The 27,516-nt window shown below is 43.5% G+C and overlaps 1 protein-coding gene across 1 annotated transcript; it reads right to left on the bottom strand.

The window, feature by feature from the left end:
* Nucleotides 1-361: 361 nt before the first annotated feature.
* Nucleotides 362-14,164, bottom strand: CLRN3 (clarin 3; the record flags this gene model as incomplete). The annotated part of the gene is made up of 3 exons (XM_080911437.1): nt 362-633; nt 4,632-4,811; nt 13,936-14,164. The coding sequence occupies 3 exons, from the start codon at nt 14,162-14,164 to the stop codon at nt 362-364; spliced, it is 681 nt and encodes a 226-aa protein (XP_080767563.1).
* Between the last annotated feature and the right edge of the window lie 13,352 nt (nt 14,165-27,516).

Genomic DNA, 27,516 nt, shown 5'->3' with positions numbered 1-27,516 from the left:
TATACTTATCATAGAGCAGAAATACCTGATCAATCCAGAGGACAAGGTCATATGGGGTTACAGTCTGTTAATCTAGTCACAGGAAAGGCAAAAACAAAACAAAAAAAAATCCTACAGACCTTTATTAATGTGGATAGCAAGGTCAAATGAGAAGGGGCTGCAGACCACCCCCTTTTTCAGTCTTTCCTACTCATTTCCCTGATCTTAGGAGAAAACGCTCTTCAGGGGGATGCCCATGGAGAAAGGTACAAGCACCATCTATAGGAAGTGTACAGTGTCATGGTTCCAGAAGCTATGACACCTGACAGTTGCTCTGCCACACAGTGTCCAGAGACAGGGAAAATGTGCTATGAGACAGGCCTCAGAATAGAATGCCATCCCTCGGAGCGTACTCCACTGGCTTCCTCTGCTCCTGCTTCTGTTGGTATCGGGCCTTCTGATAGAAAAGGATGATGACTACGGTGACAATATTCAAAAGGATGACAAGCAGGATGAGCCAAAACGAGTATCCATAAGTGTGGGTTGTTCTCCCAATAACGGCCTGCGGATAGAGCTTCTGGGACAGCTTTTCTGAGAGATGGTTGGACTCGGCATTCCCCACGAACAGAACCATGGCCAGAAACGCAAAAGATGCTGCAAGCAAGATTGAGCTTCATAAATGACATAATGAAACATTAACATTTTGTGTCTATGCATGTGTGTGTGCATGTGTGTGCATTTCTGAGGTATGTGTCTAAATGTATATACATGTATGTGCACATATATGAAGGCCAAAGGAAAGCATTAGTTGTCTTCCTCTGTCGCTCCCATCTTTTTCTTCTTTTTTATCTTATTCTTTTTTCTCTGTAACAATGACTTTACTCATTAAGCTGTCTACCTATCATTGTGATTTATGTTTTAAAGTTATTTATTCATATGTATATGAGCATGTGTCTGTATCAATGTTTGCATACATACGTGTAGGTACCCACACTCAAGGGCCAGAATAGGGCATTGGATCCCTTGGAAGAGGCATTACAGGTGTTTGTGAACCACCAATGGGAGGTTCAAACTCAGGTCCTTATGACTGAACAGCAGTCACTCTTAACTGCTGAGTCATCTCTCCAGCTGCATTTTTGCCCCTACCCCCACACCAATGCATTTTAATATCACTTATTTTCTTTATGGGATACATAATCCAAAGGCATCCATTGAGGAGCTACATGAGGTTCTATATTCCAGGCAGTATCTGACCTATAGACTCAGATTCTCTCCGAGCCTATCATTGGGCAACTGGTCTACCACGCAGTGTGTGCCCTAAGGTCACATATATAGCAGATGTGAGTGAGTGGATAGGACACGGGGAGTGGACATTGTGAATGTACAAGGAAATGTGGATGGACAAACAAGACTTGGACAAGCACCAGCATTACAGGTGAAAAATGCCACCTCCGTAAGAGCGGGTGAAGACAGTGGGTCGGGCGTACCGCCAGCTGTGAGGAGTGAGTCCTGCCAAGAGCATGAGAAGCACATGCTCTCCAGTGCTGGAGCTGGACTCTGGGATGCTCTAGACGGCTGCTGCAGGTGTTCACTCTGCACGCCTCAGCCAAGCGTGGCCTTGAACCGGGCAGTATCCACAGCAAAGCAGATTTATAGTTGCTTAGGCAAGGTGAGAAGCAGATTGTAACCAGGAGACATAAGATCTCTCTCTCTAAGTTGGTGAAAGTATTTCTAAAATGATGGTCTAAGAAGATGCCAAAACCCAGCTAAGCGTGTGCTTTAAGTGAGTAATGTATATGGCAAGTAATTCATATATCAGTAATGCTAGAAAAAAAGGGGTTTTTTTTCCAGGGGACGTGAGGGTGAGAATGATTGCTCATGCCCAGGTGGAGTCTGATACATCAGGGGGATCCCCAAGATGAAATCCTTCTCAGATCCTTAATATGCTGACATACCAGAATGTGCACAGTTCAGTGAAGTCTCAGGCATCAAACAGTGCCCCAACCCAATGACAAGTGCTCCAAATGGTTCTCTGAGGGAAGCTAATTAGGGGTCGGGGTTGCCTGAAGAGAACGTTTGAACTGCCCTTGATGACACACCTCACCCACAAAATACTGGCTGTATTTCTTAATTATTTGCATGAACAAAAGTCTCCTTCCTCTGACACCTCCTCTCACACCTTCATTATCCTTCATTTTCCTCTTGTGAAGTTTCTTATAAAAGCTTAATTAATCATAAAGGGATGAAACATACACAAGGTCAATGCCTTTATCCCAAAGTGGGTTGTCTGGGGCTTTGATTTGCACAGGGAAGGGCTGGTACACAGACACCTTGCCAATCTGGGCACTTTAAAGGCAGATGTCTGGAGCCATGGGCATCATATTGCTTCTGCTTAACTGAATATTCTTCCTTTCTTTCATCCTCCCTCCTTCCCTTCTTCTCTTCCTCCCTTTCTCTTTCCCTCCCTTTCTTCCTTTCTTCTATCCTCTCTCCCTCCCCTGCTTCCTCCCCCAGACCCTCCCCAGACCCTGCCTCCCTCCCTCCTTCCTGCAGTACTGGAAAGTAAATAAAAAACCTCTTCATTATTTATATTGAAAAAAAAAGGGTTTTGAACTCCCCCTGCAGCTAAGCAATCTTGAACTTGGGAAATCTTCCTGTTTCAAGCTTCTAATACTTGGGAGTATAGGCCTGCATCTCTAGGCCTGGCTAGCTGCACAGTTTCTCTGGAGTTGTAGATAAAAAGAGGTTGGGGGAGAGGAGCAATTCTTAAAGGCTTAGGGAAATGGGCTTCTGGCCAATGGTCCTTCTCTGCTGGGCCACCGTACTCATTACTTCTTGTGTTCTCCAGCTATAGAACAATATGTCAGAGGAGACAGTTTGTGTAGATCTGTCTGGATACAACCTCCTCTCTAACTGCCTTAAAATCCCCTGAGGACAATTCCAGCCTCATTGGGCCAGTGTGTGCTAGATGTCAAGGGCACATGCCTCAGGCAGTGTTATTGCTATTTCTCTCCACCAGAAACGAACCAGGTAATCTATTTCCTATTCCACTCCAGGGCCATCCCACAACCTGCCAGCCCAGGAGAACAGCAAGCCTGGTGCCTCAGGGGACATTCTCACTGGCCCCAGAGCCTTAAAGCTGTCGTGGATTCAGCCCTCCTGTCAGTGTGGCCCAAAGTCCAGGAAGCTACTTTGTCAATGCTGCACAGTGACCTTTTTGCAGGATCAGCCTCTAGCAAACCAAGTTTTCACCAAATTCTTTAACCTTCCAGATAAGGGGAGGAAATCAAAGCTTTCTGAGGACATGTGAGCACAGATTCCAGCTTCTCGGGCATCAGGACAAGCTACTCCCAATGCCTGTGGCCGCCCAAAGGCCTGTACCAGATCCAAGTCAGAATGCACAACTTCCTCTTACACACCCATTACAGGTGGTTTTCCTGTCCACCCAATAGCCTCTTCCCCTGTGTTAGAATATACCCGTGAGGCAGAAGGCAAGTGTGGGGAATTTTCTCCCCACAGCATAACCCTTTGTGGTTAGACATAGGCAGGACTAAAGGGAGACTGTCAAGATTTCTTTTCCTGTTCCCCCTCCCCCAGACATAGGCCTCTGACACCTGTATAGTCAGCAGAGGAAGAGTGATGAGGCTTCAGCCTCGGGGACCAGCTGGACATGGGCAGCAGACAGGGAAGTACCAGACCAACCTGGCCCTCTGTCATCTCCCCATCTATGTGAACCTCCCTATGTACCCCTAAAGCTTGAGAATAGCTGACCCCAGGCCCAGCCCCAGCATGGGCAAGTCTCCTTAGCCTGCTTAATGGGTCAATTTATCTATCTTGGCTTCAGCGATTGATCTGGTCCTGTCAGTGGGTGGGTCCATGAGAATCAGGCCCAGGACACTCTCTTGACTCCTGGAGAATAGCATGCCTTTCCTCCAAAGCTGCTGCTGCAGGAGTCCAGGATGTGGACAGATATATGACCACTAAGAGGATTGAATCAACTATGTAGACACAGAACACACACTGGGAAACCACTGGATGCAGGGATGAAGGGAAGCAGCCTATTTACAACATGACCTCCAAATTCAGCCATGCCTGAGGCTGCTGCTTCCACTGGCTCCAAGTCCCATGAGTGAAACTAAGATCATTTCACTGTTTATCCTGGCAGTGGGCAAGGTCTGGTGGCGGATGGAGGGCCCTTGACACTGGGGACCTATATCTGGATTTGTATCCAAATCTCTTAATCTCCAAGTGTCAGTCCCACTGAGAAAATGTAGGAGCTGAAGGACATGGGCAAAACCCATGGAGAATCTTTTGCCTAAGTCACAACAAGATCCACTCCCCATCTGGACACCATCACCCCCCCCACACACACAAAATAACAAAACCACCTAGCAACTATCACAGCACTCTAGCTCACAAGAGGAGTGTTGGTCCCAGATGGCATCCTTTTCAGGCTCTGTGGCTAGGCATGGCAACTCTGGAGTCCACATTGCTCCTTATAAAGGCAGGATGATAAGCAAATGTATGTGCATGTGTGTTTATGAGCATGCATCGATGTAAATGTGTGTACACCTATGTTGCAAGTATACATGTATGCGTATGCTTATGTATGTGTATGTACATATGTGCATGAGTCTTCTATGGAAACTCACCACTGAGTCCATTCCAGGTATAGACACCCATCGGTCCCAGAAACGTCTGGTAAGGGTTGCTGATGCTGTTGTAGAAGGTGAACACTGAGCTCAGCAAGGAAGCCGCCAGACTCAGGATCAGGAGTAGGATGGCCATCAGATGAAGAGACTTCTGGGAAGAATTGCTCAATATCCCTAAAACTAAAGCAACATTTGGTGAGTGCACAGTGCAGAACACAAATCCAAGCACAGCAGATCTATAGAAGCATGCAGTAAGTCTTTCTTCCTGCAAGACCGCACGGGCTCAGTCCGTGATGTGTTTGATGTGGAAGTCCTGAATCTGCCCTCAACCCCCAGAAGCCACTTGAAAAAGGCAGGTGGGGTGGCAAGAATCTCCGTGTTGGAGAAACGGCAGAGACAGGTAGATCCTGGGGTTCACTGAACAGCCAGTCAAGTTGAATTGCTGAGCTCCAAGTTCAACTAGAAACCCTGTCTCAATAACCAAGATGGGCAGCACCTGAAGAATGACATCTGGGGTTGACCTTTTACCTCCACGTGCACACATACACACATGCGTGTGTACCTGCATATATGCATTGCCTGCATCTGGGTGCCTTCCCTGGGTCCAAACTCTACCTCCCCAGGCTCCAACACTGGAGGCAGCTGGGAATACAACCCTCTGGTTAGCCCTCAGACTTTCTTCCAAGCTGAAAGCACTTTACAAAAGAGCATTTGCATATCTTAATGCATAGAAGCTCCACAGTGGATGTGAACTCGTGGAAAACACAGTGGCAGTGCCCTGTGGTGTGAGCCATCAGATCCTCCGAGTCTCTGGGCTCTAACAGCCATTTTCTAGTGCACCTAGCTCCTTCACCTCCTGCTCTACTCACACACAGGAAGTTGTGCTCTTTCTACATACAACAAGGCTTTCCAATGTTGTCAGTGTGTGTGTGTGTGTGTGTGTGTGTGTGTGTGTGTGTGTGTGTGTGTTCAGAGATAGCCTATGAAGTCCCCTGCCTGGAAAAGGCAATTGGAGAAATAGATTGTGGTGCTGACTATAACAGCATTAGCAGCAAAAAAATAAAAAGAAAGAATGAGAGAGAGAGAGAGAGAGAGAGAGAGAGAGGAACAAAGAAACAAAGAAACAAAGAAACAAAGAAAGGGAAAAAGTCACTGGAAGCTGCAAGCCATAATAGCCACAGATGGGTAAGAACTAACCAAAGGCTTTCTTCCTCTTCCTGTTTTTACATGAAGACATTCACAATCTTAGTTCAACACAGCCTTAAAGAACAGGAACTAGCCAGGTGAACCTGGATCCTTAATTTCCAGGGCTGTATGTGCTGGGAGCTCCCGAGGGACAGTAGAAATGTTGACACATCTGTGAATTATGTCCTACCATGTGTCACCAGCACCCTCTCTTTGCGAGACATCCTCGCCTCCTCTTCTCCATGCCTCAAGCCCTGCTCTGAGGGCCCAGGACTTCACCCCTGCTCTGATGCTCACTGTAGAACTACACGCTGAGCACCCGTGACTGCCTTCTGATCATTCAAGAAAAACAAGAGTCCCTTTGTGACTGAGAGGCCTGTGACAGGAATGGGGCTGGGGTGTTGGAGAGATGGCTCAGCAGCTAAGAACACTGAATGCTCTTGCAGTTAACATGAGTCTAAGTGACTCCATTTCCAGAGGAGTCGACACCTTCTTCTGGCTCCCATGGGCGCATGGTACACATACATGCTTGCAGGCAAAATATAAGATGAAATCAATATATATTTTTAAAGGCATTATCTTCACTGAGGCAGTTCCATCCCCTGCCTGCCTTTGAACTGTGATTCTGAATGATCCTACACAGGATCCCAGGATCTCACATCTACCGTAAGTAAGAACATGTGTGTACTCATTCCAGTTGAGGTTAAAACTCTTTTTTTGTAAAAAGATTAATTTATTTTATATATTTGAGTACACTGAAGCTGTCCTCAGACACACCAGAAGAGGGCATCAGATCTCATTCCAGATGGTTGTGAGCCACTATGTGGATGCTGGGAACTGAACTCAGGACCCCTGGAAGAGCAGTCAGTGCTCTTAACCGCTGAGCTATGTCTCTAGCTCTCATCTTTTAAAAAAAATATATATTATAATATTTTTAATCTTAAAATGTCTCCAGTAATCATATCATTATTAAAATCATTTTTATAAACATCAGAAAAATGAAACAAATGAATCTAAGGGTACCATTAAAAAACAAAAAACAAAAAAAAAAAAAAAAAAAAAACCAGGCATGGAGCCAGCCATGTATGTGGCACATTGAGTAAAGCTGTTTGCGGCTAAGGGCATTAGCTCAAGTTCAATCCCTAGAACTTGAATGCACAAAGAAAGTAACACACACACACACATACACACACATACAATAAAAAATAAATAAAAATGGTTGTTTTTAAGCCAGGGTTTTCCTCACTGGAGAAGAGAAGGCAGAAAGACTGGAAGAGTCAGAAATTGGTAAGACTAGGGCTAAAAATAAGTGGACAAAACACTTCAGTTTTAAGTCCTCATGTTTATTTTTCTAAATCTGCAATGTCCTCTTACTAGACAAAGTAGGCATGAAAGGGGCGTGGCCAAGATATTGGGTGGTAGCAGAAGTGCCCCATGAAGAGAGAGAACTGAGCATCCTGAGCTGTAGGGCTGATCCCGGAGCAGGATCGTCCTTCAAGGGAGAGGCCTGAGGCAGCAGAAACACAGCGCCCTGGCTCAACGGGTGACGAGATGTGCAGGAAAGAGGGGCAGGACACAGGAGCATAGGTACAGCATGTGACAAATGCAGACATGCATCCCTTTCAAACCCCAAGAAAAGAGGAACAAGTTCAGCAGCAAGTGGACCATGACCTGCCACCCCAAGTTCGGAACATTTCATTCCTCAGATGCACTGCACAGGGCAAAGCTCAGCTTCCATAGGCAACGCCTCCTTGTCATTATGGTGACTGAACTCTTCAGTGACTTCTGTCCGTGACCCCTTGGGTGAATTGATCTAAGCCTACATCGTCTGCCCTGTACCCTAAATGAGGTTCTCAAAGATCTGGGCTGGGGTTTCACTTGTCCCCGACTTAACCAACTGGAGTCTCTTGTCCATTTCTTCATGCTCTGTGGAAATGCCATGTTTGGGAGGTTTTGCTTGTACTAACTCAGCATATGCTGATTTTGAAACCAGAGGCAGATGATAGCAGAAGGGGGGGGGGGTAACAGAGCTAGGGAGACACGCCCAGCCAGAGGTCCATGCTGTGGCTGTGTCAGCCTTTCATCACCTCAAGGTAGATCTACTTTCTGTTTCCCTGCAGCCGGGGTAGAAGGAAACTTCCTTTAATATCAAGGAAAATTGGCTGGAAACAAAAGAACTCTCTCTCTCTCTCTCTCTCTCTCTCTCTCTCTCTCTCTCTCTCTCTCTCTCTCCTTGGCAGGGTTCTGTAATCAAGGAAATAATTTAAATATTTAAGTCAAAAACAGACACTTGAGTGTGAGGAACATGCTCTGTCCCAAACACCTGGATTTCCCTTGAGTCTCTCTGCCTCCTTACTGACTTACAGGTGTAAGTGGATGTTCATTTGCAAGTGGAATGTTCCATTAAAAAGTGGCCATGAAGGGCCCAGTGTATGAATCACTTGCCCTGAAGGCATAAGGGCCTGAGTTCAATCCCCCCAGAACCCATGGTTTAAAAAGAAGCCTGTAATCCCAGCTCTGGGGAACATGGACAAGAGCATGCCTGGAGCTTGCTAGCCAGTCAGCCTGGAAGAACCAGTGAGCCCAGGTTCCATTAGAGAGCTTGTATCACAAAGCAAGATAGATGGGGTTAGAGAGATGACCCAACAGTTAAGAACGCTAACTATTGTAGAGGACTCAACTTTAGCTTATTGAACCTATATGGACGCTCCCATTTCAGGGGAGCCAATACCTTTTCCTGGTGTCCTTGTGCTTCTGCATTCATGTGGTGCACATAAACTTGTACAAGCACACATACACACACATAAATTAAGAAAAGAATGATGAGACAAAATTAGGGAACAGACGATATTGACCTCTGGCCCCCATGTATATGTGCACACTCATGCACAAGCACTTTCACATACATGTGCAAACACACACACATGCACACACGTGACACTCACATACACAAAAAGAAAAAGAGAATGACAGCCAGTTTCAGCTCTGCCTTGACTTTCAATAAGATTTAGCAGACATAATTTTCCAAAGAGAGTTAATTTTGGGGCTGCTGACTCATAGTTTTCGACATACTTGGGGGGTGATTCAGCTTAATTTTAACTGCTGTGCTATAAAAATTATTTCTGAATTCCCTGCCACCTAGATATGACAGCTATGTCTTTTCAGCTCCTGCCTCAGAACTCAGACAATGAGAGCGGAAGGTTTGATGAGCGTTAGCTTGGAAGCAATAACAATAACCCTTGCAGCATCTGACAGCTGCTCCCTACCCATAAAATTAGCAGATACATGCTGTTCTCTTTCTTTCATGGGACAAGCTTTTACATCAGGAAACCCCTCACAAATGGAGCTAATTGCCCTGATTCTGGTGGCCCCAGAAAGGCACAGAGCTGAGCAGTCAGCCAGCAGAGCTTCAGCTGGGCATCCAGACACCCAGCTCCCCTCTGGGTAATATTTAGCCATCCAAATCCTGCCTTCCAACTGCCCTCCACTTCCAGGTCTTGTTTTCCCTAAGTTCATAGACATTGAGTATGACAGATGATGCTGTCAACTTACATGATATAGAATCACCAGGGTAATAAACCTTGCATGGCTGTTAGGGAGTTTCTAGATTGGGTTGAGGTGGGAGGATCCACTTTCAGTATAGAGAGCATCATTCCATGAGATGAGGTCCTGGACCAGCATTCACCTCTTTCTATTTGTTTCTGTCTCTCTGTCTCTCTGTCTCTCTGTCTCTCTGTCTCTCTGTCTCTGTCTCTCTCTCTCTCTCTCTCTCTCTCACTCTCTCTCTCCCTCTCCATCTCTCTGTCTATCTTCATCTCTCTCTATCTCTCTCCCTCCCTTTCCTGCTTGCAGATGCAATGTGACTTCCTTCCTTCAGCTGCCTTTGATACAAGTAACTAAAACAGATTCTACTCCCACCTCAGACACCTGGCCACCAGAGACCTGACCCAGTACAATGCTCCCATTAGTGGACATCACAACACTGGCAGATCTTAGAGCATGGCCTGGGCCCTCCCAGGAAGTTACAGCTAACATCTCAGCCTCTTGGACAATTGCAAAGATTGTCTTGGGAGAATAGTGGTTAAGCCCCCTGGTTTGGTTGTCTCCATTCCCACCAACTCCTCCTTCCAATGTGGTCACATCTCTGAGAAGGGAAAAGTGTAAGTAGTCCTTCTCCAGGAAGCACATCCTGATCCAAGAGGTGAAGTCAGAGTAGGGAGGTAGAGGGTTTTCACACATTCTTAAGACAACAGCTCCGTTTGATCTTTTACTTTGTCATTTGTTGCTGTGGTGTATCTCTGTCCTTTATTCTGTTCTGTTTAACAGTACAATGTTGAGGTCACAGAAAAGAAATAGAAACCAGTGGAGAGTGGGGGCTGCAGAGAAGCCAGATCAGATGGCAACCCACTGGTGATAGTCGTTGGCCTCTGTGCAGCACTCGGAGACCACTGAGCCTGATGCTTGCCTCCAGCCTGCCTTGGTTCATGTATAAACTTGTGTCCTGAGCTGTCTCCAATGAATAAACTCCAAGCAGCCTGCCACCAAGGGGCTTGAAAATAATGCTTAAAGCTTGTGTCAGCCTAGTATCTGGCCAAGGGAAGGCTGCTGACCATCAACCCTGAGTCAGAATGATAATCAGTTTATTCTAAAATACCTAGTATACTCATCACCTTTTTCATGACTACAGCAGTGCTCAACAACAGCGCATGGAAGAAGGGCGATCAGCTCACCTTCTCCGTGTTGTGCAGCCTACGACCTCAGCCCCGAGATGTTACCACTCACAGTGAGGGTGGATCTCCCCACCTCCATTAACCCAATATAGAAACTCCCTGTCCTCTCAGACACGCCCAGAGGCTTGTCTCCTAGGTAACTCTAGTCCCTATCAGGTTGACAATCAATGTTAACTATCACAGCTGACATTATAGATTGACTAAAACGTTCTCCACCAGCTCAAGTTTTCAAGGCCCAGACTGCAGCCTGAGACACTGTGTTAAGGGCTGTGGAAATGTCTGGAGACAGACTGGCTACTAGAAATGGACGACTAGGGGCAAGCCTTTGAAGGTTATACTCACCTTCAAACCTGTGCCCTCTGTTATCTGGACCATACTGTGTGAGGAAACATCTCACTCAAGGCTCTGCCACACCTTCCCTACCACAATGAGCTGAAATTCCTCTGAAAGCATGAACTAAAAAAGAAACCTTCCCTCCTTGAAATAATTTCTCTCTGGTGTTTTGTCATGGCTACATGGAAAATAATGCATCTAATACGGGTTTTGATGTTATTGTTGTTGTTTGTTTCATTTTGTTTTTTAAACAAGAGGAATGGGATCTGAATCTGAAATTCTTCTCGTTAATATGGAAGCTCAAGTGCACAGATTCACTGCAACATCCAGAAGACTGCATCTCCAGGCCAGAGTCAGTGCCATGGTAATGTGGCTGTTTGACATGTTATATGTCTACTAATCAAGGAACCAAGATCAAAGAGATCAGGTGCCATAGGAAGAGGAACAGCGTTCATTGAAATGCCAAAATGATTCTCTAAAGACACTTGGTCAGGTCAGGGTGTAGGCTGAGTACTACTAGAGATGACATTCTGAGGGATCCCACATTCAAATGACACATTGTCCCATTCCTGTCAGCCTGGGGAAATAGTACATGTCATGCCCCGTAGGCCCTGATAGCATTCTCAGGAATGCTTCTTTCTGTTATAAGGCACCCAAGAGTCAAACTTAGAGGAGCGGGGAGGCAAACCCTTGTGAGTGTGAGCATGGGTCCTCATAGGGGTCTGCAGAGCGTGTTCCCCACCTTACTTCCAGCTGTGGTGTAGGCTTGTATTGATACAGGGCAGTGCCCTTCAGTGGAGTAGGAGCTTCTTCTTGCCCTAGATGGGAAGCATGTCACTACAGTAACTGTAGTGTGCAAATCATATCAGTATCTAAGTCTAAAACCTTCACCATATGGCAGGTATTTTGAGCTAAAACTACACAGCTGCCATATTAAAAGAGGTAAAGACCATCCACTCATGACTAGAGTCACTTATCTTGAGAGTAGATAAACCAGGATCAATTTATCCAGTATGAGCTCATTGTCAGCCCGGTGGTTTCCTGACTGGGGCTGACTGGGCATCATCTCCATTCGTTAACTTCTTGTTGGCTAAATGGGTTTGACCCTTTAAATCAAAGGCTATTGCCAAGTCTGCTCTCTCACTGAAAACCCTGTAGTCTAAATAGACACAAGATATCAGACCTCCATGCAGGGCCTGATAACATAAATTACTACCCAGGTTTCAGTGTATCCTGGCCCTTAGCCACAAAGCTAACACACTTGACTTCTCAAGGGGAAGCATCAATCTCTAAATGCTGAATGGGACAATCATAGTTAATTTTATACAGGTTTCATTTTTGCTACCAATGTTTGATTAATGATCTTCACAGCAACTCTGGTTTACTGGCAGGAAAGCATTGTGTCTTACTGTGAATACTGGTTTCTGTTGATAGAGTAAGCAGAAGGAGATCCTTAGCATTGCCTACATGTTCTAGGGATGACTTCTTGTCTGGGAGAAATGTTTGCATGTTCAGTGTTTTCCACAGTCAGTCACAGGCATGCAAAAATCCCACAGTCTCTGAGTGGCCCTTAGATGTCATCCAGCAATTGTGTAACATCTTCCTCCATTGGATTGGCTGTTGACCCACTGCACCAATGGGAGGTTGAACAATGGTGGGGAGGTGGGTGGGGGTGGTTATTACAGTGTGGTTTTTTAGTATAAAAGGTAAAGACAGAGAGTCAGGCACAGGCAACACAAGCATTCTGCCTGGTTCTACACTGAGGGGAAGGGCCTAGCTGGCACTGATCCCAAACTTTGCTTCCCCTGACTGTGGCAGTCCCTCTTCTTCAGATACCAGAATGATCACTCCCAGTCATGTAGGCCTAGCCTTCTCTGTCCTTCTCTGAGCCTCTTTGACTAGAGACTCAGGGCTTCCGTTGAGGTCATCAATCTCTAGATGGAATCAACGGATCCCAAGACAACACTGGAGACTTCTGTCCCAAAGTTAAAGCGCTTAAATGTGCCAGAGGATTCACACACAAGTGTACTTTTTGGTTTTGAAAATGGCATTACTGAGAGTTGAACCGGACTTTGAAATCTGGTCATTGTAAAGCAGGGGTCTTCACCCTCCTGAAAGGCTATGGCTTCCACCACACCAGGGGAGGGGGAAGCAACTAAAACCTCAGGGAAGATGTGCTTTTCCTGCCACTCAAGGACACAGTGAGAGCTTAGAGACATACTGCCCTGGATTTATAGAAACCATTTTATTAACAGAATTATAAACTGACTAAACTCCATTCTGGAGTTGGCACCAAACATTACACAGGCATAAGATAGTAGGTGGTTCATAGTTAGGCTGTGCAGACCCTGCACTGTGCAGTAGTAAGCTCACTTATATGCTGTGTAATGAGTAATTGTGGCTATTACCTGTCAAGAACTGTAATGCTAGATCTCAGAGTCCAAAACTCAAACAGCCGCATCCACTTATCCTCAATAGTTTAATTTCTATCTATTAAGAGCAAGACATTATTATATCAGAAATGAGTAACAAACAGGAGATCCTATAAGTGATAAGATTCATAGGAATTAAATACCATTTCCAACAATGAGATACTTTGAATGCAAACGAGTAAATTCAAGAAGTTGAGAAAATTACTAGACGTTGGTGTTTTCTCCTTTATATTTTCTCTGCGTGGTTACTTACGAACTTCTGGAAGGAGCTGGATGCCCCAAGCCAAAACTCATGGCCAATGTCACTTCAAATGCTTCTCCTGCTGGCCATTAAACACCATAAGGCTGCCACAAACTTTAACTTAATTATTCACTTGTCAATAAACCAGATAGCTACCATTCAAGCCCAGCTACTGATAGAATGGTTTAGACTCCAAAGATAATAAGATAATTGAAGCCATGAGTCCAAAAACATGATAAACACCTTTAAAAATATGAGTTAATCCAATGATACTCTAATTGGGGCTTAGAAGAGATTAATTTTGAATGGCTCTTCAGCCCAAATATAGAATATTATATCTTACCCATTCCAGCTATTCCCATTCAAACTGGGTGGTTATTTACCTTCAAAGTTTTTGTCCAGTTCTTTAAGGCCTTCATTCAAATCTTGAGTACTTATGCCACGGAAAAGCCCATAGGTGGCAACAATGGTCCCATTGGAGATAGTGTCTGTGAAGAAAATTCTGCTGGTAATCCATGCCTGTGTCCCCAGAATGGAGCAGATGACAACAGCTGAGCCCAGGCTGGTGAGAAAGCCAGACAGGAACATCAACGTTTTCTGTGCGGTTGGCATTTTCTAAGGAAGAAGAATCCACCGGATAAAACAATAATCTTAGAATATGTGGGTGCCTTATCATTTGGGATCCAGTGTTTAGAAAGGAAGTCTAGCACTTGGTTATGAATGTAAAACCTGTGTCTTTCTGGGAAGTTTTATGCTTCTGAACATTGAACTGTGAGCAAGGCCATAAAGACTTGCAGAAACTGAACTTTGGCCTAGCAGAAACGGTTGTTATGGCTGCAGCCAACCAGCATGAAGAAGGGCTAGGCGGTCCTTTCAGGGCTTCCTCAATCACATGACTAATTTATAACCTTTATCATGCAGTGGAAGCCAGGTAAACCTACAGTGTCAGGACATAACTTGAATTCTCAAATGGTGAGAATAGCGACTTAGACCCCAAAGGGATAGCACAAGACTCCAGAGCCTTCAGGATTTATCCTTCACTGGGACTGGCAAGGCTTTGTCAAGGTCCTATGAAGTGAAAAGAGGAAGGCTCCCCCTTCCTTCTGGGTTACACCTTCTTGATCTCAGGTCTTATTAGGGAGGGGTGCCCATCAAATTCTCTCTTCCAAATGCCATTCTATTTGAATCTGATTTAAATGATAATCCTTATCCATCATTAGTACTCTGCTAGAAGTGGTTCTAAACAGTCTTGCTTAGATCTCTGTTCTAGTTACTTTTCTACTACTATTGTGAAGAGACCCCATGAGCAAGACAACTTACAAAACAAAGCATTTAACTGGAAGCTTGTTTCAGTCTCAGAGGGTTAGTCTGCATTCATCGTGACAGTGAGTGTGGCAGGGCCCAGGCGCAGCATTGGAGGAATAGCAAAGAGCTTATATCCTGAAGTGCAGGCAGGATGAAAAGAGAGAGCTGGAATTTTGAAATCTCAAAATCCACTCCCATGTGACACACCTCCTCTAAGAAGGCCATACCTCTTAATCCTTCTTACACAATCCATCAACTGGGAACCAAACATGTACATAAGTGAGCCTATAGTGGCCATTCTCATTCAAGCCACCATAATCTCTAACTCCTGTCCTTATGGCCTAGCAGTCAGCAGTCTCAGTGGTCCTTTCCAGTCCTTGGTGATACTTGCCCACTTGTTTCTTGAGATTACAGGCAGGTTCACAATTTATTCGTTCGTTTCTCTTTTTATTGTGTTCTTTGATTACAGAACAATATTGAACCTATAATAAGAGCCTTTGCTTTTCTTAGATAGCCTATTTACCTGTGGGATGAGGGCTTTTCTCTTGTAAATGTAGAAAAGGGACAGAAGACACACAAATCAATAGACTCAGTCAATTCACTCCTGGGGGAAAGAAACACATATAGATAATAATTTGATAGATGTTGGAAGGCAAAAAAGGCATCCGACTATAATCAGGACAAGGGGGATGCCACTTCTGTCACCACATAGATAGATAGGTAGATAGGTAGGTAGACAGACAGACAGACAGATGAATGGTAGATAGATAATAGGTAGATAGAGCAAATAAATTAAGTCTCCACATTGGGCTCTCTGTCTCTGTCTCTCCGCCCCACCCCCACCCAAAAACTTCTTAAACTGCCACTAAAGGGAAGCAGAGGTAGAAAGACTTTTATATCTGGCAGAAAAACTCAAACAAGGTTTGTGGTTTCAGGTGCATCTGGGGCATATTGAACAGGACTCCAGTCACCCACAAGCATGGCTCAAGAAACAATTTCAAGACCTCTTAAAACTTCAGCCTAAGGCTTTGCTGCACACCGACAGGGTGAGACTCTCTCAGACCAGCCGTGAAATATCCACTGAGGGCTGTGAGCATGAAGAAGATTCCAGAGGTTGAATTGTATAGACTCTTCAAGGCCCAGGCAACCAAAACTTTGGCAGGGGATGCCTCAGTCATTCAAGTCAGGAAGCAGAGTGACCATGCCTTAAACCCGGGCTGCCTTTTTCCTCGGAAAGGGCTTCTACAGAAACATCCAAACAAGGCTAAAACTCACTCATCTAGAACACTCAAAGGCATTGCCTTCCGCCAACAAGAAATCACAAACATTACAGTAACATGAAAATAAGGCAGGAAAAGAACAAGGAACCCTTTGCCCCATCCTCATCAATAGAAGCACACACAAATATAGGTGTTTACCGCAGGAGACAAGAATTACCGATGCTATTATAAAGAATGTTCAGGGATTTAAGAGTGAAGATGATATAATACACAAAGGTGTCTACCAGCTTTAGTTGTCAACTTGACACATCTGGTAAGAGGGAACCTCAATTCAGGAATAGCCTCCATTGGATTGACCTGCGGGCACATCTGTGAGGCATTTTCTTAATTGCTAATTAATGAAGGAGACCCAAGCCCACTAAAGGCCATGCCATCCCCCAGACAAGTAGGACTGTGCTGTTTAAGGAAGGGAGCTGAAACAGCCAGAGAAACAAGCCAGAGAGTAGAGGTCCTCCCTGGTTTCTCTCTTCTTTCCTTCTTGAGTTTCTGCTTTACTCCCCACAATGATGAAACAAATCTTCCTTTGCCCACCTTCGGTCTCAATGCTTATGACAGCAACAGAAATACAAAAGGAAACGTAGGAAACCTCTGCAAAGTAATAAAAGTCGTTTTTTAAAAAAATAACCAAACAAAAAAAAACTATGATCTAAAAATAAGATATCTGAACAGAAAGGTCACTGAATGAATTTAACAAAATCTGAAGCACCATAGGGGAAAGACAGCAAACAGAGACTCATCACAATAAAAACCATCCAAACTCTTCGGCTTAGTGGTTCAGCCAACAGCTAGGAGACAGCAGGTACATATCACCAGAGTTTGCAAAATGGGTGGGAGGGGAAATGGTTTTTTGAAGATGTAAAGGCTGAAAAGTCTGCAACTTTATTTTTATTTTACGTATTTGAGTGTTTTGCCTGCACATCCTCTGTGTATATCATGGGGGTGCTTGGACCCTGTGAAGGCCAGAAAAGGGAGTCAGACTCCTCGGAAATAGAGTTCTAGATAGTAGCGAGCTGCCGTATGGATGCTGGGAATGGAACACAGGCCCTTTGCAAGGACAGAAGATGCTCTTAAGTGCTGAGCAATCTCTCTCGCCCAACTTTGATTTAAAGAAAAAAAAAAGAATTTTTTAAACAATTTTACTTTAAACCAATAAGGCTTAGAAAGTCACAATGAGACATTTTAAACCACATTCCTTTTTTGTTCATGATACAAATGATAGATTATATTTATACAGTAAATAAGTATCAACAGTCAGCACACATCCAAAGCCATCCTCCAGCACTGAGACTTAGAAACAGCTGGGTGACCTCCTTCAGAATGTTCATCAGACACGTATGGTGGTGCCTGTCCAGCACACACGGCAGTGGCTGGTGGCTTCGTAATGTGCCTAGCGGGTAAGAGGGACTGGATGGGCTATGAGAGGAGGAGCGGGGGCTCAGTGGCTATGGGGTGGGGCCTCAGACAGAGGCTTCTTGCCTTCCGAGGCAGAATGGCTGGCCTTTAAATCACATTGAAAACCCTCGATAAAGAGAAAAGTTAGAAAATAAAACTTGAGGGGAAAAAATGTTACCTAATTATGGCCAGGCAATAAAGGGTGAATCTCAAAATGACTTTGCTGTGTAAAACTAGAAATAACATAGTGTGTAGAGCATATATAGAGATTATGCCTATATATAACATACTCTAATCACATTCCTATAAAGAGCAAGAGCGGGCGACACTATCTGTGGCAACAGACATTAGAATAATGGCTGTCCTTGTGGGACGTGTCATTTTCTGAAAAGGAAAGGGGATGTATGTAGGAAACAAAAATTTTAGTGTGTGTGTGTGTGTGTGTGTGTGTGTGTGTGTGTGTCTGTGTGTACGCTCACACACACACACACACGCAGGTGTATATATATGTGTGTATGTGTGAGTACAGGTGTATATTTGTGTCTTCGTGTGCAGGTAAGTATGTATGTGCAGGTGAGTATCTGTGTACAGGTGTGTATGTGTGTACAACTTGTTTTACTGAGACAATGTCTCTCCATAGTGCCAGAGTCTGACTTGGCTAGACTAGCCAGCCAATGAACCCCGGAGATATTTGTTTCTGCCTGTCAGTAATGGGATTATAAGCCTACACACTTGCACACTACCTCTGGCTTTTTACTTGGGTGGTGAGTCTATTCAGGTCCTCATACTAGTGGGGACAGTCACTCTACCAGCTGAGCTACCTCCCTTGTCTAAAATGCCAGCATCTTGGTAAGGGATTGCCTATTTACTTAGGTACATGTCTCTATTCACTGCACAGTGTTCTTAGGATCCACACATTGTATGCATATAGTTCATCAGTAAAAAGAAACTCAAAAATTAACGTATTGTGAGGACCCAGACCAGGATGCAACATTCTATTTATTTGAAATTCTTTTCTAGCCAGGTAGAGAGGTTCTAGCCTGCAGAAGCAAGAACTGTTGGCATTGGGGCCTACCATGGAGAAAGGAGGGGAGGAGGAAACAATATTGAGATATTGGAAATGAAAGATTCTAATATCTTCTAGAGGTTATCAGACCCATCCTTCTTTGTGTAACAAGGTTCTGAATGAAACTGCAAAGCAGTGAATGTTCTTTTCTCTTTCCCTTGCACCACACACCCTATGACGAATCACGAAAGCCTGATATCGCTCCTAAAGCCAGATAGTTTTACGTTAATCTTTCTACATATGGTTTAGAAGCAAATTCTATTTTCTTTTTCTTAAATTTATTTCTTTTATAAAATATTATGATAGCTCACAACATTTATTACATAATAATATATGATGAACACATGATTGTTTTTCTTTTTATTTTCTTTTTTTCTAAGAAGGACTGAGGCTTCCAAATTTTGGCCTTCCTTATTTTTGAGTTTCATAATGTCCGTGAGTTGTTTCTTGGGTATTCAGAGCTTTCTGGAGCTAGTATCCAATCATCAGTGAATACATATCATGTGTGTTCTTTTGTGACTGGGTTACCTCACTCAGGATGATAGGCTCTAGTTCCATCCATTTGCCTAAAAATTTTGTTAAGTCATTGTTTCTAATAGCTGAGTAGTACTCCATAGTGTAAATGTACCACACTTTCTGTATCCATTCCTCTGTTGAAGGACATCTGGGTTCTTTCCAGCTTCTGGCTATTATAAATAAGGCTGCTATAAACATGGTGGAACATGTGTCCTTATTATATGTTGGCACATTTTGGGGGTATATGCCCAGATGTGAAATAGCTGGGTCTTCAGGTAGTACTATGTCCAATTTTCTGAGAAACTGCCAGACTGATTTCCACAGTGGTTGTACCAGCTTACAACCCGACCAACAGTGGAGGAGTATTCCTCTTTCTCCACATCCTCACCAGCATCTGCTCTCATCTAAGTTTTTATCTTAGCCATTCTGACTGGTATGAGGTAGAATCTCAGGGTTGTTTTGATTTGCATTTCCTTAATGACTAGGGATGTTGAGCATTTATTTAGGTGTTTCTCAGCCATTTGATATTCCTTAGTTGAGAATTCTTTTTTTAGCTCTGTACCCCATTTTTAATAGGATTGTTTGATTCTTTGGAATCTAACTTCTTGAGTTCTTTGTATATATTGGATATTAGACCTCTATCAGATATGGGATTGGTAAAGATCCTTTCCCAGTCTGTTGGCTGCCATTTTGTTTTCTTGATAGTGTCCTTAGTCTTACAGAAATTTTGCAATTTCATGAGGTCCCATTTATCAATTCTTGATATTAGAGCATAGGCCATTGGTGTTCTGGTCAGGAAAATTTCCCCTGAGCCTATGTGTTCTAAGATTTCCCCCACTTTCTCTTCTAATAGTTTCAGTGTACCTGGTTTAATGTGGCGATCTTTGATCCACTTGCACTTGAGCTTTGTACAAGGAGATAAGAAAGGATCAATTTGCATTCTTTTGCATGCTGACTGTCAGTTGAACCAACACCATTGTTGAAGAAGCTGTTTTTTTTTCACTGAATATTTTTAGCTCCTTCGTCAAAGATCAAGTGATCATAGGTGTGTGGGTTCATATCTGGATCTTAAATTCCGTTCCATTAATCTACCTGCCTATCTCTGTACCAATACCATGTGCCATGTGGTTTTCTCACAATTGCTTTGTAATATAGCTTGAGGACAGGGATGGTGATTCCCACAGAAATTTTTTTGTTGTTGAGAATAGATTTGGCTATCCTAGGTTTTTTGTTATTGCAAAAGATTTTGCAAATTTCTTTTTCCAACTCTATGAAGAATTGAGTTGGAATTTTGATCGGGATTGCATTGAAACTGTAGATTTCTTTCGGTAAGATGGCCATTTTTAAAATGTTGATCCTTCCAATCCATGAGCATAGGAGATCTTTCTACCTTCTGAGATCTTCTTCAATTTTCTTCTTCAGAGACTTGAAGTTCTTGTCATACAGATTTTTCACTTGCTTAGTTAAGGTCACACCAAGGTATTTCATATAGTTTGTGACTATTGTGAAGGGTATCTTTTTCCTAATTTCTTTCTCAGCATGTTTATCCTTTGTGTAGAGAAAGGCTTCTGATTTGTTTGAGTTAATTTTATATCCAGCCACGTTGATGAAGTTGTTTGTCAGCTGTAAAAGTTCTCTGGTGGAATTTTGGGGGTCACTTAAGTACACTATCATGTCATCGGCAAATAGTGATATTTTTACTTCTTCCTTTCCAATTTTTATCCCTTTGATTTCTTTTTGCTGTCTAATTGCTCTGGCCAGGACTTACAGTACTATACTGAATAGGTAGGGGGAGAGTGGGTGGTCTTGTCTAGTCCCTGATTTTAGTGGGATTGCTTCAAGTTTCTCACAGTTTAGTTTGATGTTGGGTATTGGTTTGCTGTATATTGCTTTTATTATGTTTAGGTATGGACCTTGGATTCCTGCTCTTTCCAAGACTTTTAACATGAAGGGCTATTGAATTTTGTCAAATGCTTTCTCAGCATCTAGTGAGATAGATGATCATGTAGTTTTTTTTTTTTCCTTTGAGTTTCTTTATATGGTAGATTATATTGATGGATTTCTGTATATTGAACCATCCCTGCATCCCTGGGTTGAAGCTTACTTGATCATGGTGAATGATTGTTTTGATGTGTCCTTAGATTTGGTTTGCAAGAATTTTATTGAGTATTTTTGCATCAATGTTCATGAGGGAAATTGGTCTGAAGCTCTCTTTTTTTGTAGGGTCTCTTGTGGTCTAGGTATAAGCATAATTGTGGCTTCAAAGAATGAGTTGGGTAGTATTCCTTTTGTTTCTATTTTGTGGAATAGTTTGGAAAGTATTGGTGAAAGTCTGGTATAATTCTACATTGGACCCATCTGGTCCTGGGTTTTTTTTTTCTTTGGATGGCTTTTTATGACTGCTTCTATTTCTTTATGTGTTATGGGACTGTTTAGATGGTTTATCTGATCCTCGTTTAACTTTGGTATCTGGTATCTGTTTAGAAATTTGTTCATTTCTTCTAGATTTTCCAGTTTTGTTGAGTATAGGCTTCTGTAGTAGGACCCGATGATTTCTTGAATTTCCTCAGTTTTTATTGCTATGTCTCCTCTTTCATTTCTGATTTTGTTAATTTGGACACTCTCTCTTTGTCCTCTAATTAGTCTGGCTAAGAGTTTATCAATCTTGTTGATTTTCTCAAAAACCAGCTCCTGGTTTTGTTGTTTCTTTGTATAGTTCTTTTTGTTTCATCTTGGTTGATTTCTGCTTTGAATTTAATTATTTCCTGCCTTCTACTCCTCTTGGGTGTATCTGCTTCTTTTTATTCTAGAGTTTTCAGCTGTGCTGTCAAACTGCTAGTGTATGCTCTCTCTGGTTTCTTTTTGGGGGCACTCAGAGCTATGAGTTTTCCTCTTAGTACTGCTTTCATTACATCCCATAAGTTTGGGTATGTTGTACTTTCATTTTCATTAAATTTTAAAAAATCCTTAATTGTTTTCTTTATTTCTTCCTTGATCATGTTATGGTTGAGGAGCGCATTGTTCAGCTTCCGTGTGTATGTGGGATTTTTGTTGTCTTTGTTGTTATTAAAGACCAACCTTAGTCCATGGTGATCCAACAGAATGCATGGGAACAGTTCAATCTTCTTATATCTATTGAGGTTTACTTTGTGACTGGCTATGTGTTCAGTTTTGAAAAAAGTATGATGTGGTGCTGAGAAGATGGTATATTCTTTCGTTTAGTATGAAATGTTCTGCAGATGTTTGCTAATTCCAATTGGTTCATAGCCGCTGCTAGTTTTGCAGTGTCTCTGTTCAGTTTATGCTTAGTGATCTGAACATTGATGAGAGTGGGGTGTTGAAGTCTCCAACTATTATTTTATGTGTTGCAATATATGCTTTGAGCTTTAGTGTTTTTTTTTTTTTTTTTTTACAAATGCGGGTGCTCTTGCATTTGGAGCATAGATGTTCAGGATTGAGAATTCGTCTTGATAAATTTGTTCTTACGATAGTAATAAAGTGTCCTTTCTTATCTTTTTTTGATAATTTTTGGTTGAAAACTTATTTTATCCTATATTACAATGGCTACTCCAGCTTGTTTCTTGGGATCATTTGCTTAGAAGGTTTTTTTCCCAACTTTGTACTCTGAGGTAGTGCCTGTCTTTATCTCTGAGATGAGTTTCCTGTATGCAGCAAAATGTTGAATCCTGTTTATGTATCCAGTTTGATAGTCTATGTCTTTTCATTGGTGAATTGAGTTCATTGATGTTAACAGATATTAAGGAACAGTGATTGTTGTTTCCTGTTATTTTTGTTGTTAGAGGTGGAATTATGTTTGTGTGTTTTTTTTCTTTTGGTTTTCTTGCATGATTAGTTTCTTGCTTTTCCTAGGGTGTAGTTTTCCTTCTTGTGTTGGATTTTACATCTATTATCCTTTGTAAGTCTGGATTTGTGGTCATATATTGTGTAAATTTGGTTTTGTCCTAGAATATCTTGGTCTCTCCATCTATGGTAATTGAGAGTTTTTCTGGATATAGTAACCTGGGCTGGCATTTGTGTTCTCTTAGAATCTGTATGATGTCTGTCCAGGATCTGTTGAGAAGTCTGGTGTAATTATGATTGGTCTGCCTTTATATATTACTTGTGCCTTTCCCCTTACTGCTTTTAGTATTCTTTCTTTGTTTTGAACATTTGGTCTTTTGACTATTGTGTGTCTGGAAGAATTTCTTTTCTAGTCCAATCTATTTGAAGTTCTGTAGGCTTCTTGTATTTTCATGGTCATCTTGTTCTTAAGGGTAGTGAAGTATTCTTCTATGATTTTGTTGAAGATATTTACTGTGCCTTTTAGTTGATATTCTTTGCCTTCTTCTACACCTATTATCTTTAGGTTTGGTCTTCTCATTTGTGTCTTGGATATTCTGGACATTTTGGGTTAGGAGCTTTTTGGTATTTGCATGTTCTTTGACTGTTTTGTCTATGTTTTCTATGTTATCTTCTGCCCCTGAGATCCTTTCTTCCATCTCTTGCAGTCTGTTGGTGATGCTTGCATCATGACTCCTAATTTCTATCTTATATTTTCTATCTCCAGGGTTTCCTCTTTTGTGATTTCTTTATTGTTTCTATTCCCCTTTCAATTCCTTCATCTGTTTGGTTGTGTTTTCCTGTAATTTTTTGAGTGATTTCTCCTGGTTCTCTTGTAATTGTTTATGAGAGTTATGCATGCACTTCTCAAAGATTTCCATCATCATCATGAAGTATGATTATAAGTCTTAATCCTGTTTTTTCTGGTGTATTGGGAAATCCACTACTTGCTGTGGTGGGAGAGCTGGGTTCTGATGTTGCCAGGCTGTCTTGGTTTCCATTGCTTGGGTTCTTGCGCTTTCCTCTTGCCATCCTGTTGTCAGTGATTGTAGGTGATCTTTTTGTTTCTGACTGGTGTTTGTCTCTCCTGTGGGTCTGATGGCCCATGGGCTCAGGAGGGAGATTGCTCCTGGGTGTTCGGCTCTTTGTGGGCAAGCAGGCAGTGACTCAATTCTGTCTTAGTGGGCTCAGGTGTGAGAGCTCTTGTGAGGCTGTTCTGGGAGCTCAGACCTCTGTCCACAGGTCCTGAGTCCTAATCTTGGAAACCCAACTCACTCTCTCTCTCTCTCTCTCTCTCTCTCTCTCTCTCTCTCTCTCTCTCTCTCTCTCTCTCTGCCAGAAAAGATCCTTTTCCAGAGAGCACCATGCTCCCTGCACTCTGAGAACTCCCAGTGTTCTCTCCCTGGGTCTGTGTGTCAGGCTCACCCTTGGCCCAGGTAGAAAAGCACCTGTGTAGCTGTTCTGGGAGTTCAGCCTTCTGAGGGCAGATACCAAGTCCCAATGACAGAGACCCAGTCCCCCCTCCTTTTTTTTTATTAACACCAATTTTGTCCCCTTTTTGCTTACCCTCCAAGGGAGTATCTCTGGCCCCGACATATGAATTCTCCTGGAAATGTTTAAACTGGATAAGCCCTAGTAAAATACTGTGGAGAGGAAGCAAGGATGTAATCTTTTGGTAGTATGTTTGTGCAGCATGCACAACGCTGAGCCCTGGATTTTATCCTCAGCACAGATAAACATTGCATATGCCTATACTCTAGGAAGTTCAAGACCACCCTTGGTTGTGTATTGAGTTTGAAGTCATTCTGGGCTGCAGGAGACTCTGTTTCCAAAAAGAAAAGAAAAGTTACAGGGCTGGAGAAAGGGTTCAGGGATAAATACAGCTTGTTATTAGTGCAGATGACCTGAGTTTATTCCTCAGTACTCACATGAAGTGGTTCACAAGCGCCTGTAACTGTAGCTCCAGGTGACCTAGCACCCTCTTCTGGACTCCACGGGCACCTACACTCAAGTGCATATAACTCACATGCAAACACACATACACACATAATTTCTTTAAGTCATAAAAATAAATTTTTTAAGTCACTGAAGAAAATTCCAGTGGTCAAGTTCTTGAGGGCAAAGGAAGGCAGAACACATGGTCTGGTGATGGTACACTTCTGTGAGTCCTGCATGGATGGAACTGTATTCCAAAGGAGACATGGAACAGCCAGATATGGAGGAGAACTCAGGAGGCAGAGGGGTACATGGAAAGCCTTGGAGGGGCTCAATCAGGCAGAGGAAACTATGGGTAGAGAGTGACTATGACTCAGATCCTAAAAGGAGTAATGGGACATTTAGGATGGCATGGGGCAGGGAGGTCTTTGTTGGCTAAGATGAGGGGAAGAGAATTAACTGATGCTGATGAGAATCATGAGCCCAAATGAGGAGCAAAGATAATGAAGGGTAACCCATGACTAAATGACAGGATGTCTGTAGATGTTAAGAAATACCACTTAATCCCTAGAATAACATTTGCGGTCCAGCAGGGCAGATATTACTGGGAGAGAAGAGCCATCTGCCTCCTCATCGCGTTCCCAAGGCTGTCACTTTCCAACAGCAGATGTCTGACTAACACGACACATTCCCCTCTCAGAGGATAACAGCCTCTGCCTCCCCACCCCTGCAGTGCTAACAAGCTTATCAGGGCTTTGGAACCATCACTGTCTTTATAATATCAGCTTCAATCTGCAGCTCCAGCAGCAATAAAGTCCAGAGCCTGGTGATGATCATTGGGCCACTTGGCCACACCCAACCTGGGCTGTTCCCTGAGGGCACACACACTCAGGAGGAAACTACCTGCCCCACCGGGCTCTGGGCAGGTAACAGGGCTGCCTGCTGCTGCCTGCTGGGGACTGTCCTGTTTTGTTCTGCCAGCCCACATGTTCACTGTGGGTTCTAGCTCTTGGGTGTGTCTCCTGTTGCAGGAATAGATGGTAGGAACAATCACAGCCCGGACTGGTGGCATTTCCAGCCCTGAAGCAAATGAAAAGGAAGATACCAAAGGAGCAAACAATGCCTGAGCTTGGGGAGACAGAGGCAGGAGGATCTCTGTGAATTCAAAACAGACCTGATCTACATGATCTACATGGTGAATTCCAGGACAGTGAGAGCTACATAGAGAAACCCTGTGTAGTGGCTTGAATAGGTTTGGCTCCCATAGACTCATGTGTTTGAATGCTTGGCCCACAGGGAGTGATACTATTAGGAAGTGTGTCCTTGTTGAAATAGGTGCTAGAGAAAATATGTCATTGTAGGCGTGGGCCTACACTGTACCCTGGTCCTAGCTGCCAGGAAGCCAGTCTTCTCCTAACTGTTAGGAAAAAAATAAAAAGAGTAGGGGAGTATGGTCTGTGGAGGTGTGGTGAGGTATGGGGACAAGGGAAATGCCTCTGGCAGACCCATGTTAGACATCCCTAACACTAGCTAGCTGCCTTCAGGAAAAAAAAAAAAAAAAGGTGGAACTCTCAGCTTCTCCTGTACCATGCCTGCCCGGATGCTGCCATACTCCCACCTTGATGATAATGGACTGAACCTCTGAGAACCTGTAGGCCAGCCCCAGTTAAATGTTGTCTTTTATAAGAATTGTCTTGGTCATGATGTCTGCTCATAGTAGCAAAACCCTAACTAAGTCAGTGAGATTTGCCAATCTTCTCCTGTTTGCCTTCAGAACAAGATGTAGAACTCTCAGCTCCTTCTCTAGAGCCATGCCTGCCTGGAGGCAGCCATGCCTCCTGTCTTGACGATAATAGAACCTCTGAACCTGTGAACCAGCCTCAATTAAATGCTGTCCCTTATATAAGAGTTGCCTTGATCCTGGTTCTGTCTCAAAATAACAACCCAACCACCTGACTCAGTCAGTGATGTCAGGGATACGGTGATGAGGGATACATGAGAGAAGAGAGGCATGATGGCACTGGGAAGACAAATGGTAGGAAGGTAGCAAAAGGGGAGAGACCTAGGCAGAAAGGGGCTTTTCTCAAGCGCTGAGAAAGAGGATCCATGACTGCATTCAATAAGCAAGGGCTCAGGAGCCACTGGGGAAGTTAGGCACAGCATCACTGCAGTCAGAATTTTACTCAAGGTCTTTAAGCAGGGGGTCTGAAATCAGAGGCCAGTGCTGTCAGAGGAGAGACAAGCACAGTGAGGAAGAGAAAGGACTGCATTCAAGATGCACAGAGGCAGAGTCAAGGCCCAGAAAGCAAGGGCTGGGGCTGAACTGGCAGAAGGTTCCGGAAGAACTGAGCTTGCGGGTATCTGGAAGGCCGTGTGCTTCTGAATGATGTGTGCATGACTGTGTTACAGCTCTGGAGAAGCCCCCAGGAGCAGGGGTGAGTATGGCAGGAAAGGAAGCAGAAGACCCCAGTTTCCCAGTTTAGGTCCTCAGAAACAAAGGTGTGGGGTGCAGAGACGGAAGACTGAGCTTGGGTCCTGGAACCAAGGGACAGGAAGAACATTCTTAGCACTCTGGAGCATTCCACAGCTTTCTGGCTTCCAGTCCACAGCTCCGTCCAATACAGACCCCA

This window comes from Micromys minutus (genome assembly GCF_963924665.1).
Source record: "Micromys minutus genome assembly, chromosome: 2".
In the NCBI taxonomy this organism is placed as follows: domain Eukaryota; kingdom Metazoa; phylum Chordata; class Mammalia; order Rodentia; family Muridae; genus Micromys; species Micromys minutus.
The sequence above is the reverse complement of the archived record's forward strand: the minus strand, read 5'-3'. Positions and strand labels throughout refer to the sequence as shown.